Source organism: Choloepus didactylus, chromosome 2 (genome assembly GCF_015220235.1).
Source record: "Choloepus didactylus isolate mChoDid1 chromosome 2, mChoDid1.pri, whole genome shotgun sequence".
In the NCBI taxonomy this organism is placed as follows: Eukaryota; Metazoa; Chordata; class Mammalia; order Pilosa; family Megalonychidae; genus Choloepus; species Choloepus didactylus.
This window is the reverse complement of record NC_051308.1, coordinates 46044064-46061358: the sequence shown is the minus strand read 5'-3', so window position 1 is coordinate 46061358 and position 17295 is coordinate 46044064. Positions and strand designations below refer to the sequence as shown.

The following is a 17295-nucleotide window of genomic DNA, read 5'->3' as shown; positions in this document are numbered from 1 at the left end:
GATTAGTGAAGAGCCCCTGAGTCATATGTTCAGTCCTGGTTAAATTCACTCTGGTCCCTTAAGCCAGCCATAGGAAGTATCTGAAACTTGGGATGCTCTTTTTTCTGAATGTTTAAAATCATTATTAGGAAAAATTGTGTGTAAATGACTCAGTGCAACCCATCACTGTTACGAGGAATACAAAATAAAGTGTCCTAGGGATGGTGTTTCATCAGCCTCAGTCATGTTGGAATAAGATGGTCAGCACACACCTAACTTCTTTTGCACTCTTTCCCTTGAAAATAACGTATTTCCCCTTGAAGATAATGTTAGTGGCATCTCAGAAATCTTACAATATTTTCTTGCTGTTCCACATTTTAAGATATCACATATGCATGTGTAGAAGTAAACTATGCTTGTTTTGAGAGCTCTGTTAGAAAATAGAAACGAGTGCTAGAATTAGAAAAGGGGGCTTCTCAGTGACGATCCATCTAGTCTCCTCGTCCAGGAAGGCTATATATCCTTTGCTCAGCAGAAAACTGAACAACATAACAGTCACTCTTTTTTTGAGAAGGAAATGTTGGAAATGTTGATGCATCATGAGACAATTTTGCAGACATTGATGCATCTTTTAGCATTTTTGCCCATGTACAAAAATAAGTTTACAGAGCAGTTATTACATTGGCCAAAAATGAATTAGAAGTTTAAAAAGAGGACCATCAGTACAAAATATTCCACATCTTACTTTTATAGTAAAGTAAAATAGATTTTATTTTTTCAGTTTTAACCCAAATAATCTGTGCTCATTATAGAAAAATCAGAGAGTACAGACTAAAAGGAGAATAGAAAGGTGTCTATAATCTTACCCTTCCAGAGAAAACCACTGGTATCACTTTGGTGTATGTCTTCCTGAATCCTTTCTGTTTATTTATATGTGTTTTATTTTACTGCAAAATACGATCTTAGTTTGTATAAAAGTCTATGAGGATTATAGGGCAGGAATAGTAGTTTAAATTTTTAAGAAAAATAGTAGAAAAAGGTTCAGAAGACCTTAAACACTAGAAAATCATAAAGGATTGCAAAAACCACTGTGTTCACCAAAACTAATACTCAAAAAAAAAAAAAAAAGAAAAGAAAAACCCCATAATTAATTGATAACATTCATACATTCGTTCCTGTTTATCAGGTTAGCCTAATTTTTTTTCAGTTTTGTCCACTCTTGTTTATAATTTCTTATGGACAAAATTTTCTCAAAGATATGGGGACATCTCTGTGATAGAAGAAGATGTATCAAGATAGGCTTGAAACCTTTTTTTTTTTTTTCCTAAGAATGGAAACTGAGTATGCCATTGTGTACATCTGTTTCACCCCTTCCTTAGTACACCTTCAAAAAAGAAAGTGAAAACTTAATTATACTGGTAAATGTCCCTCAATGAAATTTACATGATTCTGCATTTCCTTGAATTCATCCAGTTCTCTAATTTAACTGCTATCTGTTGGACTGTGTCCACTTACAGGTGCGCTTACTTTTGTCTTAGGTTTTGACTTAGTCCCAAACGGCTGGAAGCCAAAGGCTTCAAACTGCCAACCCTACCTCTCGGGTCAGTTGCAAGGCTTGTTGAATGAGTGAATGACCCAAGAAGTGAACAATTACCAACCTTCTATTGAGAGCTAACTATGTGCCAGGCACAGTTCTAAGTGCTTTTCCTGAGTTAGCTCATTTAATCCTCAAAACGACCCTTTGAAGTTGAATGCATGTTGATTCTCGCTATCTAAGGGCCTACCCTTGTTCATAGTCAAGCTTTGTATCTGATTTTCACTATTGCAAGGTGTAAAGTTATACACTCAGAATTCTGGACCTGCTAACAACATAGAGATCATGTTATTTATAGCCAAGGACACAGGCCTAAAGATGAAGAGGCCTGCCTAGTGTCACAGAGCTTCTTTGTTGCAGAGCTGGGATAAGAATGCAGGTTTCCTGAGCCCCAGACCAGTTTTCTTCCACCTTGGCAGCCCTTTGCTTTCCTCACAGAGCATTACATATAGTTAAGCTCCCTTCCCACTGACGACATTTATGTTAATTATATAATTATATTAATGTTAATGTTATTATTCATTATTTGTATTACATTGTTAATTTTACATTGATCATATTAATAATTTAGTCCTATTAATAAATAAAAATAATGAATTTAATTATTTTAAATAACATTAACATCAAACTCCTTCTTTCTCCCCAGAGTTCATTGTTAGATACCAAAGACAGTACACATAATTCAGAAAACCAATAGCTTAAAGGCCCTTCAAAGACAGAGATCCTGTCTTTATTACACTGTGCTTTTCTTTGAGCTCCTGGCGTCACAGCGGGCACTTGTCGATAGTTGTTGAATTATCCATCTCTCCTGGTCATCTCTCCTGATACCCTCTGTCTTTTTCTCTTTGCTTTCTAGCTGGGGAGAGAGTTGGTTTGTCTGCAGGGAGCTGGACCCACCTGTTCCTATCTCTTTGCCTCATCACCATGCTCTCCTTTTAGGTTTTGGCTGAAAAACAGAGCGCCTCCCTCAAATGTATCTTGTCATTTCTTTCTCCCCCTGCTCCTAGCTATATTTGGCACGGCATTATTTAACCACAGAGTGTCTCAGCACAGAACTTGAGCCAAGGGGCTGTGTGACGTACTGCATTAAATCATTAAATGGCATCGTGTCCTTCCTTTTCGTGATGGGGGTGGAGGGAAGGAAGTTGGGAAGCATCTTCATTCAATAACGTTATTGGGAGCCTAGTAAATGTCAGGCGCTATTACAGGCTCTGGGGTTACAGCTGTGAAAAACAGAGACTGTGTTCCTTTATTTTAATGGGGAGGGGAGACACATACTAAACCAAAAAAACTACTACATATGTAATGTATCCGGTGGTTAGAAGTACTAAGAAGAAAAATGAAGCAGGGAAAGGGAAATTGATGGGGAAAATGCTATTTTAGTTAGGGGTAATCATGGGAAGTATCTTGATCAGGTGACGTCTGAGCAGAGGCTTGGAGGAGGGAGGGAAGGAGCCATATGGATATCTAGGGGAAGGGGTTTTAGCCAGGGAATACAGCAAGTACAGAAGAGTTTGAGGCAGGAGCATGCTTGGTATGTTCAAGGAACCTCAAGGAGACGATTTCAGACAAAGTGGAGGGAAGTGAGGGGGAGGGCATGGTAGGAGAGGAGGTCTAATGGATCATTTCTAGGACGTTGCCATTTGCTCTGAGGTGAGAAGCCATTGGAAGGTTCAGAGCCGAGCACTGGAATGAGCTGCCTTTTGTTTCACAGGATCCCTCTGGCTGCCCTATTGAGAATAGTCTGTAGGGGACTCAGGAGGCGATGGAGTGATCCTGGTGAGAGATGTTGGTGGCTGCAACAGGTAGAAGGGTAGGGGTGGGGGTAGAAATGATCTGGTTGGAGATCTGTTCTGAGGCAGAGACCAAGAATTTGTCAGAGAGTTGAATATGGAGTGTGTTGAAAGATAGGAGGCAAGGATGATTCAGGGTTTCTAGCCTGCGTAAGAATAGACTTGCCATTTTCTGAGACCAGGAAGGTGGGGGCAAGGATACGCGTGTCTGAGTATTCCCAATGATGTATAAACAGGCTCTGATGGTTCCCAAGGGAGAAAAAATTCCACCCCAACCCTTCACCTCCCTAAGCGTTTGCCTCAACTCTTAAAGTTTTTGCATCTCCTTTCCTGTCTCTTGAACCCACTCCAGTCAGGCTCTCACCCCCATCACTCCACCAGAAATGGTTTTCATAAGTCAATTCAGTTGTCAGTCATCTCACACTAAACCCATCACCAGTATTGCAATCATTTACTCCTTGCTCCTTGAAGTACTTTCTTTCCTTGGCCTCCAAAACACCATTTTGTCCTCCTCCCTCAGCCTTCCTCACCTCGACTGGTGGCAACTCCCCCTTCCAGGGATGATCACATGTCCTTCACCCCTCTTCCCAGGGCTGGAAAGCTTCAACACACGTGATAGAAGAGAATACAGTTTCCCATTTGTCAAGTGACTAGGAGGTCTGTATTCCCAAATATTCCCAATAGCTGACCTCGCCTGGCACTTTGAGGTTCCTTGCGAAACTCCTCATTTGTGCTTTTTCTTTTATCACCTATAAAATGGAACCTGTTGCTGTGTAAGCCAACTCTGGGTCGTTTGCCCTGACGTGAGAACAGAGCCAGACCAGAACCGTGAGGGAGGGGCCAATTTAACGGTCAACTCAAATCACAGGCATACGCCGGCCATTTGATACTGTACAGATAATGGAAAGGTGATGTGTTTTTTTGGAGTAATGAGGAGCTGCAGAAAGAGATCAGATGCTTGCTGGAAAAACACAAAGCAAATCTTCCCATCCCAAGAGCCTTGGTCAGCCCCGAGTCAAGATTATACAATCATATCTAAATTCAGAGATGTTTTTAGCTTCAGCTTTTGTGAGTATCCTCATGTTTTCCAAAAGGAAGCATATTTAACGTGACCTTAACAAGGAGGACTTAACTGTATCCTCTCTTCTTGCACTTTATTCCTGTGTGCTTGTGGGGTTTTTTGTTTGTTTGTTTTGAAATTTTTTTTTTTTTTTAATCTTCCCAGAAAGAAGATTGGCCCATGCACAAGCTGGAATGTTCTCCCATGGTTGTTTTTGGGGAAAACTGGAATCCCTCGGAGACTGTAAGGCTAACAGCAAGGATTCTGGCCAAACAGGTAAGGAAATAGGATAATGTTCAGTTGAATTTTATTTATTTATTAAAGGTCAGAAAGATGAGGAAATGGCCTGCAGTGGCCCTCTTTTTGCTAAACACTCCTGGCTTTCTTTCCTTTCACACTCATAGGGACAGGGGGAAGAAGAAACACCTGAGGCCTGAGCTGGATTGTGGTCTGTTTGCCCTTGTGCAGTTAGGGTGTTGGTGGCTAAGGCCAGGAACATGGCCACAGCTATTCAGTCCTCAGCTTTCTGGGGTGTATTGAAAAAGGTGCCTATTGGGAAACATGGCCTTTCAAGGCATGAAAAACCTGACACAAAATCATTAGAGCTTCCCAGTGTACCTGATTGGGATAAAAAAGCTTTGCGTTTTTTCCCCTTTCCTTTCCACCCATGGTGGAGCAACTGTGGCATATGCAAAGGGGAAGAGAGAGAGACAATGGGGAAAAGTAGAAATAGAGTCAAGGAGATGGGAAAATAATAAAAAGAAAGGGAAGGAAGAAAAGAAAGCAGCGCTTTTGGTGGGAACTGATAGTCTCCACAATTTTCTCCAGAGATGATCAGGACTGAAAATTACCCATTCTGGCTCGTAACTAACCATTTTCCCCCTGGCTTGGACAGTCCTTATTGATCATCATGTGAAAATCACACACACCTGATCTTTGGATGGACCAAAATCAAAGGTGGAAAGGAACCTGCCATAGGGCTTGTCCTTGTGACATAGTGAAATAGGTTGCATGGAGCTTGGAAGGCATATTTCCACATAGGTTCTTGCTACTGGGAAACTGGTGGCAAGGTCTCTGTATTGTAAATCTCTTAAAGATAACATTTCATTCACTTCTTCTATATACCTACCCACCCTCCCCACCCCACCTCCTTTAAAATGTTCTATTTTTTCATCCAAGCCAAATGTGATTGTAATGATTAGCATGTACCTGCCCCGAGAATGAGTTAGGAACCTGGATTGTATAAACAAAAGTAGAACATTGGGGAACTCTGAAAGTCATCATTCCATTATATTCAACTTAGGTCAGGTGCTTTTGGAAATCCCACTTGGCCAGCTCAGAGTAACCAAAGCCATTCAAGGGTTGCCTGTAGAGGAGATCAGAAAGATCAGAATTGTTTTGCCTGGAGGAGGAGGAGTTAACATTTGGATCCTTAATAACATTTATCTTGAAATCGATGCAGAGCAATTGGGTGGGAGAAAAGGGGAAATGGTGTGACTGGCCTTCACTGGATGGGGGAGTGTCAGAATGAAAGCCAAGAAATTAGATCTGTAAACATCTTGAGAGGATTGGGTGACCAATCTGCTGGTTCTTTGTTCTCCCCAATTTGTTGATGCTACTTATAGTGTTCTGGTTAAGAATTCAGGAGAACCTGGTGTGCTTTCCTGAATGAAAAGCTTTCCTAGACAAGACGATCTACTAATCTTACAGAACTGCAGCCTGTGAATGGAAGATTTCTGCTCAAAAAAAAAAACCTATTGAAATGTTTTGGTACTATGGAGGGGGGAGTCTGAATGCTATGATGAGTTTATACTAGCCTCATTCAACTTTTATTATAATTACTACTACTACTAATGGTCCATTTAAATGAAAAGCTACCTGACCATCTTTTCATCTCCATAGGACTTGATGATTAAAAAAACAGACCATTTGTATTCTAGTAGCTTGCAAAGGATTAGGGGAGCCAGGCGACCAAAATACCAAGGGGAAGCTTAACATGTTAACGAGGGAGGTGAGAGCGCCCTGCTAGACCACCTGTATCCCCAAATTGAATAGCCAGATTACAAAGACACGGCCTCTGGCCAGCTCTTCAGCTCTGCTTTTGAACTCTTGTCAACACTAAGTTTATTCATGTCCTCAAAGCCTAGCAGGTTTACTATTGTTAGCTCCTCTTGGGGTGTCTAGAACAAAGCCAGCTACACGTTTAAAGTGAATCTGGGCTCACAGATACAACCAAAAGAGTTCTTTTTGAAACACAGAATTTGAGATCATTTTAGCCTATGCTTAAAGAAAGTGTAAAATGGAAGGGGGGTTTGATTTTGTTCCTTTTTAGAAGGAGAAATAATAAATAGGATGGCTTGTCTGTGGACTCAGTCCTTTTAAGTAAGGGCTCTAAAAAGTTGTTTTCCAGCCATCATTCTTTCCCATAACAAGCATTTTTGAGCCTACTGTGTGCATTGCATTATCAGGGTGTTAGGAATGTGGAATGTCACAATGGTGACACTTTGAAAGCCTTTTAAAAGAGTATTTTGAATTTGGACGTGGGGCAAACACTCTCAGAGCCCAAATTATGGAATTCTTGGATAGCTTTCTTTACTTCATTGAGAATCGCTGCTTTTTCTTCATGTTGATTGAAACGTGGACGCCCTGCTTTTTGCACTGAGTGTTAAAATCTGTATCTGTGATTTCTTCCCCAATTACTAGAAAATCCACCCAGAGAGAACACCTTCAGAGAAACTGTTAGCTGTGAAGGAGTTTGAATCACGTAAGTCTGAAGAATTTATGTGTTTCAGTGACTGGCTGAGGAGTGAGTTAGTTTGTCCATAAATGTGCTATGGGTTGGGCAAGATTAAAGAAAGAATGGGATAGCTTGTGCCCTTGGTAGCGGTGGTGACTTTTAAATTATTAGTCTGTATTTTGGCTTGTATGCTGTTTTGAAAAATTACTTTATTTAACTTCCTCCCCCCACCCTGAGTTGACAGGATTACTAGGAAATAATGAAGGGAAGGTAGGAACTCACAAGATGAGTTATTGCATCCTGAGCTATCTCCTGCTGGTTCTCCTGGCGGGCTGAATATTTTTGGATCTGTGCTGAATTGCAGTCCTGTAAACAGCTGATGTCCTTACCGGAAGGCATTAAATCAGGGGCTGTCCATTTGCTTGACCATGATACAAACTCCAGGGCCAATTGGGGGCCCCTTGACTAGACTGAGGCTGATTATCAGTCATCACCACTCATTCCTGACCTAATTGCTAATGGTCGGATGGAATTTCATGTCCCAAATGACTTCCACTTGTCAGAGGAAGGGAAGAAAGGAATGGCACGCTTTGTTTTTGTTTGTCAGCTAGACCAAGGGATGGGGGAAAAGTGCTCTCTGGGGACTTGACCGAGGCTTTTTTTTCTTTCTCTCTCTGCCATTTAAAGTAAGAGAAGGATGTAGCTAGAGATCTAGGGGTTTTCTTCCTGATGAATGATGGATTGGATTGTTTGTCAACAGATCTGGATAAGTTAGACAGTGAGAAGAAGGATTTGATCCAGAGTGACATTGCTGCTCTCCATCACTTTTACTCCAAGCACCTAGAATTCCCTGACAATGATGGCCTGGTAGTCCTTTTTGCACAGGTAAGAATGTCAGTATCAGGTAACACTTAGGTTCAGCCTTTCCGTCTCTGCGCCCCTCTCCCCAGCACACATTCATGGAAGATGAATGGGGATAGAAGGATAGCTTCTGCTGGATGACAAGGCTCTTGACCTCTTGACCCTGTTTTCCATAGCCTTGCTAGGTGACCTTGAGCTGATCAAGTTCCTCTCTGTGCTGGTTCTCATTGATGAGTAGAGCATAGAAAATTCACCTCTCTCTCTGCCCTGGAAAGAATTTATGAAAACAGATGAATTTCCAGCAACTTGATATTGTTGCATACTTGAAGCTTTTTGAGAAGAGAAGACCATTTGAAGTTCCTGTCTTAAATTTTACTTTTCTTCTCTTAAACCTTCATTCTGCCAGAAAATGCCTTCCTGTCTGTAGTTTTGTTTGTTTGTTTGTTTGTTTTAATTCCTACCAAGACTGTGCTGATACAGCAGAGGCTGCGTGGATGCCTGGAGCAGGAGGCCCTCTCTGATGGCCTGGAGAAGTGCAGTCGCCACAGAGAGGAGCCCCGGTGGATCTAGGTATGGGAGGTGTTTCTTGGTAATTGCCGAGGAATCTTGTTTAGAGAATCATACGTTTATCAAATCAGAAATTAAAAAAAAGATAGAGCAGCTTCTAAACAAGAGCGAATTTAAACATGATCAAAGAATTGGAAACTAGGTCTTGTGTGAAGGCCAAGGTTGGGAAATGTTAAAACAAGAAAAGGAAGAAGGATGCAGCAGTCGCACTTCGTTGGTGCATGAAGGCCGGCGGCCTCGGTCTGCCCGTCATTTGGGAGGTTTGCTCTCACTGGCCAGACCTGCTGTCTTGGAGCTCCCTCCTCACATGCTCAGGTGCTGTCCTCTACAAGCTGGGCCCTGGTTGAAGGTAGTCTGCCTTCCCTGAGAGAGAGGAACGCTGTCCCATGGTGCAGGTAGCCGCCTTCCCTTGCTGGAAACTTCAGTCTCTAGATGTACACAAGAGTTTGGGTAGACACTCTTTTTTTTTGTTTTTGTTTTTTTTTTCTGAGAATACAGTAAGCTTCACCTGCATACCCTTTGACCCAGTCATTCCATTCCCAGGAGTCTATCCTAAAGAAATAGTTAGAGATTATGGACAGAGATTTACATGCAAGTTGTTTACTGTAGGGTTCTTTTAAAAGCTAAAAAGAAAGATAAAGGAACTATCATAAGTGGCCAGCAGTAGGGGATTGATTAAATAAATTATGTCATAGCCACATAATGGAAGGTTATGTACCCTTTATAAATTATGTTTCAGAGACTGTCTAAAGAGATGTGAAAGTGTTGAAGATATAATAATAAGGGTAATAGGATGAACAAATGTGTGAAATATGAAAACACACACACAAAAAAGATGAAATGGAAGTTCATATTCTCTCTGAGTAATGGAAAATTTTTGCTTCTTTCGTTGAGTGATTTTCTGGGTTTTCTCCGTAAGTGTGTATAACTTACGTACTGAAAAGAAGGAAAAAGAAAAAAAGCACTCATAATTCTACCACTTAAAAATAAGTGACAGTCTTTTCTCACTTCCCCCACCCACTTCAACCCCCTAAGAGAACATTAACAGTTCAGTGAATTTCTTTATAAACTTTATGCTTATATTAGACATATTTCTATTGTGTGGCCTATACTCAAGAAAAAAGGGCAGCAAATTATGAGTAAGTGTTAAGGTAGAAGTAATGAAAAATCTCCCTGGTTTTTATAATATTGTACTAGATTTATAACATACTTTCCTCTGGATCCCAATGTAGCAGATTTGGGTGACAGTGAAAAGTTGAAAAATTGACTTCTTTTAAATTTTTGTGAAAATTGGATACATGATTTTTTTTTTTTTCCTGGATTGGAGAAGACATGCTTATGTGACAAAGCAGGAGAGAAGAAATAAATATAAGCTATCTTCTTTTCACTTCTAGCTGTGAGAGAAGATATCTTTTCTTCTAACACATACTTGCTGATTGGGTTTCTTAATGGTAATGTGGTAGATATGGGACCATATTTTCACAACCAGAAATCTAGGTGCTTCATTTCATAAGTAGAAGTATAATTGTGAGAAGAACAACTCAACTCAGTCTTGGAAATACATACATATAATTAATTATTTCATAGACTTTATGTTTATCAAATCATACTATGCATTCTGAGAACGTGAGTGTTTATACAAACACACATATATACACAGATATACATACATCTTTTTTTCATATATAAATTTGAAAAGGGCATCCAATATCCCCAGAGAAAGCTAAGACAAAAATAAATAAGCGTTATTCCAGCACTACACCCCCCTCTGGTCCTTCCGCTCTGCTCTCGGCTGCATTTGAGCTCTCTGGCCTCTGAGCCCTTTCCCCTCTCTCTGGTTCATGGGAGAGAGTCATGGGTTCACTTGTGGCCCAGCAGTAGCTGGCAACAGAAGGTGACCGCGCTCCTTCCGCAGCATCGAGGTGTGTTTTAATCACCAGGAATATATGCATGACTGGGAAGTATATTTCTGGTGTGCAGCCTACATGTAGTCTAAATGCTAATTATGAGAATAGCTTTAGCAAGGCACTAACGCCTGATTTGACTTGAAAAAAAGGACTCTGGCCCATGCATCTTTCTTAATATGCAAGTTCACTCTTCTTCTCTAGGGATATTTCAGAAGGGAGGGGAAGCTGGCAAGCAAATTGCTGTGCAATCTGGCTTAAAAGCCATCACCGCCTTCTAGAGAGGAACAGTAATGACACTTGTGCTTATGGAAGCCTTTGCTTGTGAAGAAACATACACCCTCTTCCGTAGTAAGAGGAGGAGGACCGAGAGGGAATAAAGGGACTGGTGGTCATAGGTGGAGCCTGAAGGAATCTGGAATTGTAGAACTGGTCCTGCTGCTCTTGCTTCAGAGGAGGAGACAAAGAAGTAAAGGAGCAAGTCCTCTTCTACTCCCAAAGTTAATCAGTTGTCTGTACCTAAATCAGTTTTGAAACTTGTTGTCAAATTCTCTTTCTGAAAATTTTTGTTATTGTCTTATGGGTACCAGCCACTGTGGAGGCATGTCAGTATCCATTCTGAGACTGCATATAGCTTATTCAGTACCTACCAAAGTACAGGACACATAGTTGATGCTCCAATAAATGTGTTGAGTGAATGAAAATCCTGATTCACTCTCACCTAATGTGGGTTGATGGTCACTGGTTGATGTCCTGACCACAGAATAGGTCAGGGTGCATGGAATTGACTCAAAGGAGACTATGCCACGTCTCCTACTTGGAAATGCTTCACTTGGATATTGTCTCAGGATGTCAAAGGCTATGAATTATTTTACTAATCCACAGTACCCTCCCATTTTCCTCTTTTGAATTGTAGATACTGCAAGTCAAACCCATCATAGCCCTTCTGTGTGTACCAAGATTTCCAAGACTTTACCTTCAGTCTGTTAATTTTAAGTAAAATTGGCCACCCTAACATTTAGTAGATCAGAGCAATTTTTAGAAGAAAAATGGTATAGTGTAAGGAAACTAGGCTTTGCTGTCAGTGTCTGGTTTAGATTCTGACTCCTGTTCTGCCATCAGCTACTTATACGGCCTTGTACAAGTCACGTAATCATTGAGCCTCCCTGAACCTCGGTCTCCGCATCTGTCAAATGGATGATAATAACGCTGTATTTATGTCATGGTAAATATGCAGCACTAAGCACAGTGCCTGGCCCAGAGTAAGTGCTCAGCAGATGCTAGTTTTAAAAAGCCTACCCGCTGGCCTGAAATGTACTGATGAGGTGCAGAAGAGAGTGGCTCCAGCCCATAGGGTGAAGTCATTCTGAGTGCACACCCCATGGACACAGCCTTCAAAGCAGCCTGGGATGAGCATGGTCTTAGCCGGCCACAGACTAGCTTTGTGACCTTGGGCAAGTCTCTGTCCTCTCTGTACCTCAGTTTCATCATCTGAAACATGAAGCAATTACATTCCCATCCACTGTGAAATTTTAGGTACAAGTGAAAAACACCCACCAAATTGTCTCCCAGTAGACAGTGTGTTCCTTGAAAGCACAGATTTTAGCCTGTTAATCTTTCTATCTACAGTGCCTGGCACTTAAGGACTCTCAATAAATGTCTGTGAAAGGGATGCATTTATAGAACAACATAGATTTGGGGAGTTGTATATTCTCATTTGCAGCCTGCTAGCTCTAAGTTAGGCTTCCAGAATGGTGAGAGTAGCTCTTGGTGTTTTCAATGCAACATTTTCTTTTAAAGGATAATATAGTGATTGATTTGGCTGAGAAGTGAAAGGCCAGGCCTCATTCCTTAGCTTTAGAAACTCTGGGTCCCTTTGCCTCTCAAACGATGGACAAAAATTAGATGAGATATTTATAGGCTTTCCTATATACCACCTCACCTTATGAGATGCGGACCAGGTTAAGTGGCTCCTATTTTTAGTGGGGGAAATTGAGAATGGCATAATTGGGATTAGACATCAGGTATCCTAACTCCCACGCAGTCCATGGAGCCTTTAGGAGAATTCCTGAAGTGAAATGCTTGGGCCACCACACATTGGTAGGAGGTAGGCTGGCTTAGGGTGGCTTCAGCCCTAACAGTTCTACTTTTATTTGTTTACACGTGTGACTGATAGCTAATTCTGGTTGGAACAGAGGGTACCATGGCCAAGAGAAAGGTTTTAAAACCACCAAACCAGAATATCTTCCTAGTTAATTTGTTAAAGGACCAAATTAAAGAAATTGTTTCTATCCAGAGAGAAGCTTTTAGCTTATTTTTCTTTCTTTCTTTCTCCCCCTTTCTCACCACAGGTTAACTGCAATGGCTTCACGATTGAAGATGAAGAACTTTCTCATTTGGGATCAGCAATATTTCCAGAGTAGGCTGACTTCATTTCCTTTCTTTTTACTTATTTAACACTAAATTGATTTTTTTGATTTTCAAATAACCCACCTAACTGCATGTGGCAGACGTGAAAATCCAAGTGAATTGAGACACCTTTTTAATTCTGCCAGATTTCAAAATATTTCCCCTACACTTAAGGATCCGAAGGTAGTAGTTAAGAGAACAGTTGCTTATTAAGTCCTGCTAGGCAAAGAGCTGTTATTAAAGAGCATTGCAGAGTGTGCACAGAAGAACAGACTATGTCCTGCTGAGAAATTTGCTTTCTGCATGTCTGTGGTTCTGGAAATCATTGAGTTTTTAATACTGAAAGTGAAACGTTCATTTCCAACCAAGAATTGGCTATAGGCTTGTGTGGAGAATATATGAGCTGCCTCTCCAGCTCTCCTTTTTGAGAAATACCTGTACAGAAACATCACAGTTTGGAAGAACCAGGGACAAATTTCAGAGAATGCTGGGATTTGTGCCGCTACTTCAGGAATACTCAAGTAATTCAAGAACAACTAGCCAGATGACAAATAGAGGTCTTTATAGCTCTCACTTCAGGGGTTGCTGAGGATGGCCTTGCCATTGTCTCTTTGATGAGATGGTGTTCTAGTTTGCTAATGTTGCCAGGATCCAAAATACCAGAGATGAATTGGGTTTTATAAAGGGGATTTACTTGCTTACAAAGCTGTAGTCTTAAGGCCATAAAGTGTCCAAGGTAAGGGGGTGCCTTCACTGAAGGATGGCCAGTGGCGTCTGGAAAACCTCTGTTAGCTGGGAAGGCATGTGGCTGGCATCTGCTTTACAGTTCTGGTTTCAAAATGGTTTTCTCCCAGGATGTTCCTCTCTAGGCTTCAGCTTCTCTCCAAAATGTCATTCTCAGTTGCTCTTGGGGTGTTTGTCATCTCTTACTTCTCCAGAGCAAAAGTCTGCCTTCAAAGGCTGTCTCCAGAATGTCTCTGTAAGCTGCAGCAGCTCTCTCAGCTCCTTTGTGTTCTTCAAAGTGTCCCTCTTGGCTGTAGCAAGCTCCCTCCTTCTGTCTGAGTTTATCTAGTGCTCTAGTAAACTAATCAAGGCCACAATGAATGGGCAGGGCCACACCTCCATGGAAATTATCTAATCAGAGTTATCACCCACAGTTGGGTGGGTCGCATCTCCATGGAAACACTCAAAGAATTACAATCTAATCAACACTAATGTGTCTGCCCACACAAGACTGTATCAAAGATAATGGTGCTTGGGGGGACATAATACATTCAAACTGGCACAGATGGGTATTTCAGTCCCCTGAGATCAAACCCTTGCCTCACAAGTAGAGCAAAGGAGCTCTTCCTATATGCCCTGTCCGAATCAATACATATTATAAATCAGCCCCATTATAGTGATGTTGCTTTCTAAATACTAGTGGAGCCTTGGGCTGTAGGTTGAAGCCTATGTGGGCAACCCTTAGCACCCATGTGTTTGCCTTAGAAGAAGTGCTCACTCTTGGTACGTCTGTTTGTTGCTGCCAGACTCCATGTATCCTATGGGTCAGAAAGACAAGAACGTGTTACGAGCTGTGTCATGTGAGCAGCTATCAGTGGCTTGCTCGAACCAGAGAAACAAAAAAGTTTACTTACATATTGTTACTTTGAGGCCAAAACGGTATCATCTGCAGATTGAGTCCTGATAGCCAGGGAAGAAGTGTTTTTCGGGACAGTCTCTTTGGGATTTTTGCCCTTGAGAACAGGAAGGAGAAAAAGAGAAAGGGCATGGGAGCCTCCGTAGAAGACTCGTGTAGACAACTTCAGCACTGCAGTGTACTCTGGAAGGTCTCTGCTCTTGGTATCTTAAGGACTAAGAGGATGGACAGTGCTGCTGTTTGAAGTTATCACCCTTTTCAGGGATGGCCAAGAAAATGATGGTACCATGAATGTGAGTTGTTTCAGGTCCTTTTGCCTTACTGCACTTCTCCCCTTCATTAAAAAAAATGTCCACAAGTCTGGCTTGAAATGAATGACTTACTACCTCCTTGGCAAGATGGATGTAGCTGTCAACTTTTCCTTTATTTTGGTAGAATTATTTAGTAGGTTTCCTAGGGCCTGATTCCCTTTGTGTCACTTGTCAGGAGGTCAGTGGGCCGTGGTGCAGGGTGGAGGTGTCCCTCCTTGAGGACCAAGACAGTGAACTTTGTCCTGGGCACCAGGCCAGTCACACACTTCATTCAGACCTCTGGCAACTGGGAGTGAGAGGACGGCTGCCCCTTCCTTGTACTTGGCATCGGTTCCCTTCTAAACCTGGGACAGCTCCTTCCTAGCCAGGCTTTGCAACCCCTTTGCTTTTTTTGTATTCTTGGGGTGTCCAGGAGAGGGCTTTTCACCACCAGAGGGTCGGGAAGGCAGTGCCGGCTACCACAGCAGTTACACCTCTGGACGTGAAGGCGCCCATAGGACATGAGCCCCAGTTTCTGGGCAGTTTTAATTGGGGGAAAAATCCTTTGGGGCTGAAATCATATTGGCATTGTGATTTCAAAGGCAGCATTTTCAGAGATCAAGCACTTTTTCCCTGTAGTTTAAAAATTTCTGTTCTTAGAACTTTGACCTTGATATAATCAGAAAGCTCAAAGCACCTCGGATAGGCGAATTCTCTGTCCTTCTCGCTGTCCCTGAAAAGCTGACAGTGAGCAGCGGGAGTGATCACGTCCCAATTTTCCAGATGAGGAAATTGAGGTGCAGCGAGTCTCAGAAGGGCATCTCCAGGTCTCGGGGGATCACGAGCTGCCACTTAGGATTCCCACGGGGTTGCTCTCTCGGCCTCTGAAGAAAACACTTTAGAAATAATCCACTAATGAAACAAAAAAGTTGCTTGGAAATGACAACTCATTTGTTGCTTACAGTGTAGAGTGGAGTGGCGATTAGCTGTAGGCATTGGGTTCTGAGTTCTTCGCCTAATGGGGAAGAATTTTCATGGGTTTTTGTTTTGGGCTGTTTTTTAATTGTAGATTTCACTTTTCGAAATTGTTAAAGGTTAAGATGTCAGATATGATTATAAATGCAACAGATTAGCCTCTTAGAATATGGGGGCCAACTATTAGTTGGTTTTTTTAATTAATGTCTTGCCAGGATATAGTTCCTCTAACTTAGCAAGTGAGTTGCCAAGTCACTTAAAGAGTCTGCCTGCCTTGTGGAGAAAATCAATCGTTCTCTTCCGATTGACAGTGTTGCCTTGATGAATCACAGTTGTTGCCCCAATGTGATTGTGACCTACAAGGGGACCCTGGCAGAAGTAAGAGCGGTACAGGAAATCAGCCCAGGAGATGAGGTGAGTGGCCGCAGGGGCTGGGGCTGTGTGCCTAAGAGAGCTGTTTTAAAAGGCTGGGCTTAGAAGGATCAGCGCAGTGTCACTTGAGAATACTGGTCACAAATGACTCCAACAGTTAAACTGGTGGGCTGTAGTTTAGAAGTGTCTGTTTGCCAGGAGGTTGATGATCAGATTTGTGCCCTGTTGGCTTTGGATCACACCCTTTAGGGCTTCCATTTAGTATGCACTGTTTCCACCTTTGGTCAAGAAGAAACAGGAAAGAATAAATTCAATGGAGCTAAATTTCTACAGTGATTTAGAAAGAAAAAAGACTGCCTGGTGGACCTCTTTAGAGTCTATGTATTCCTGTGCTAGATGATTTTTTTTTCTTTTTTGAATAGTGAAATTTTACCTCCTTTTCCCCTAAAAAAACAAGGTCAAAAGCAGTGTTATCTAAAAGAGAGAACAAGCTGTAGAGCTACAATTCCAAATGACATATCAGTATTTCGGGTCAGGATTCATTTCTTAAGAATATAATCCAGATGACCGGTTGTGTGCACAGATAGGGGAAGAGGGCAGGCTAAGCATAAGAGGCACCGTTAGCCTCCCTTGATTTAGGTTTCTGGAGTGCAGGCCTGGGTAAATGTTACACCTCTGCCAGGAGGGTCAGTTTTCCTCACCTGCTTAGTGATTCCCTTTTCCTTTTCTTTGCTGTGATACCAAGCATTCATTCTGTAATTTCCTCATAAGACGTCTTACCTCAGAAAAGGTGGGCATGGTGGATTACTCTATGTATACCATTTGTTCTTAAGTAAAAAATAAAATCCCTAGCAAGACACAGGAATGTTTAGGGAACGTAATTACACATTTTAGATTGAATTCCAATATAATACTTTTTAATGCTATTTTAAAGTGCATGTCTGGATCTTTTGAATTTTATGTATAATGATCATTATGCTAAATGCTAAATGTTTTGATATCTCAGAAAGTTCACAGCTGAACTGGGACTAAAAGCCGAGTATACAGTTTGGACTTTCTACCCTTTGCTAAATTTGCTAAGTTCATCTTGCAGAGGACATCTCATTTTTGGTGTC

General features: G+C 41.6%; 1 protein-coding gene across 4 annotated transcripts in view; it reads left to right on the top strand.

The window, feature by feature from the left end:
* Window positions 1-17295, top strand: part of SMYD2 (SET and MYND domain containing 2) — a 50503-nt gene that overhangs the window by 25160 nt on the left and 8048 nt on the right. For 3 of the 4 annotated variants that reach the window (XM_037823910.1, XM_037823917.1, XM_037823926.1), the window contains exons 3-7: window positions 4592-4702; window positions 7130-7190; window positions 7924-8048; window positions 12847-12914; window positions 16120-16222. In XM_037823910.1, coding sequence (XP_037679838.1) covers window positions 4592-4702; window positions 7130-7190; window positions 7924-8048; window positions 12847-12914; window positions 16120-16222 — 468 coding nt within the window. Of the gene's footprint in view, window positions 1-3287; window positions 3353-4591; window positions 4703-7129; window positions 7191-7923; window positions 8049-12846; window positions 12915-16119; window positions 16223-17295 lie in introns of all 4 variants that reach the window. The other variant, XM_037823935.1, reaches the window with a different exon arrangement.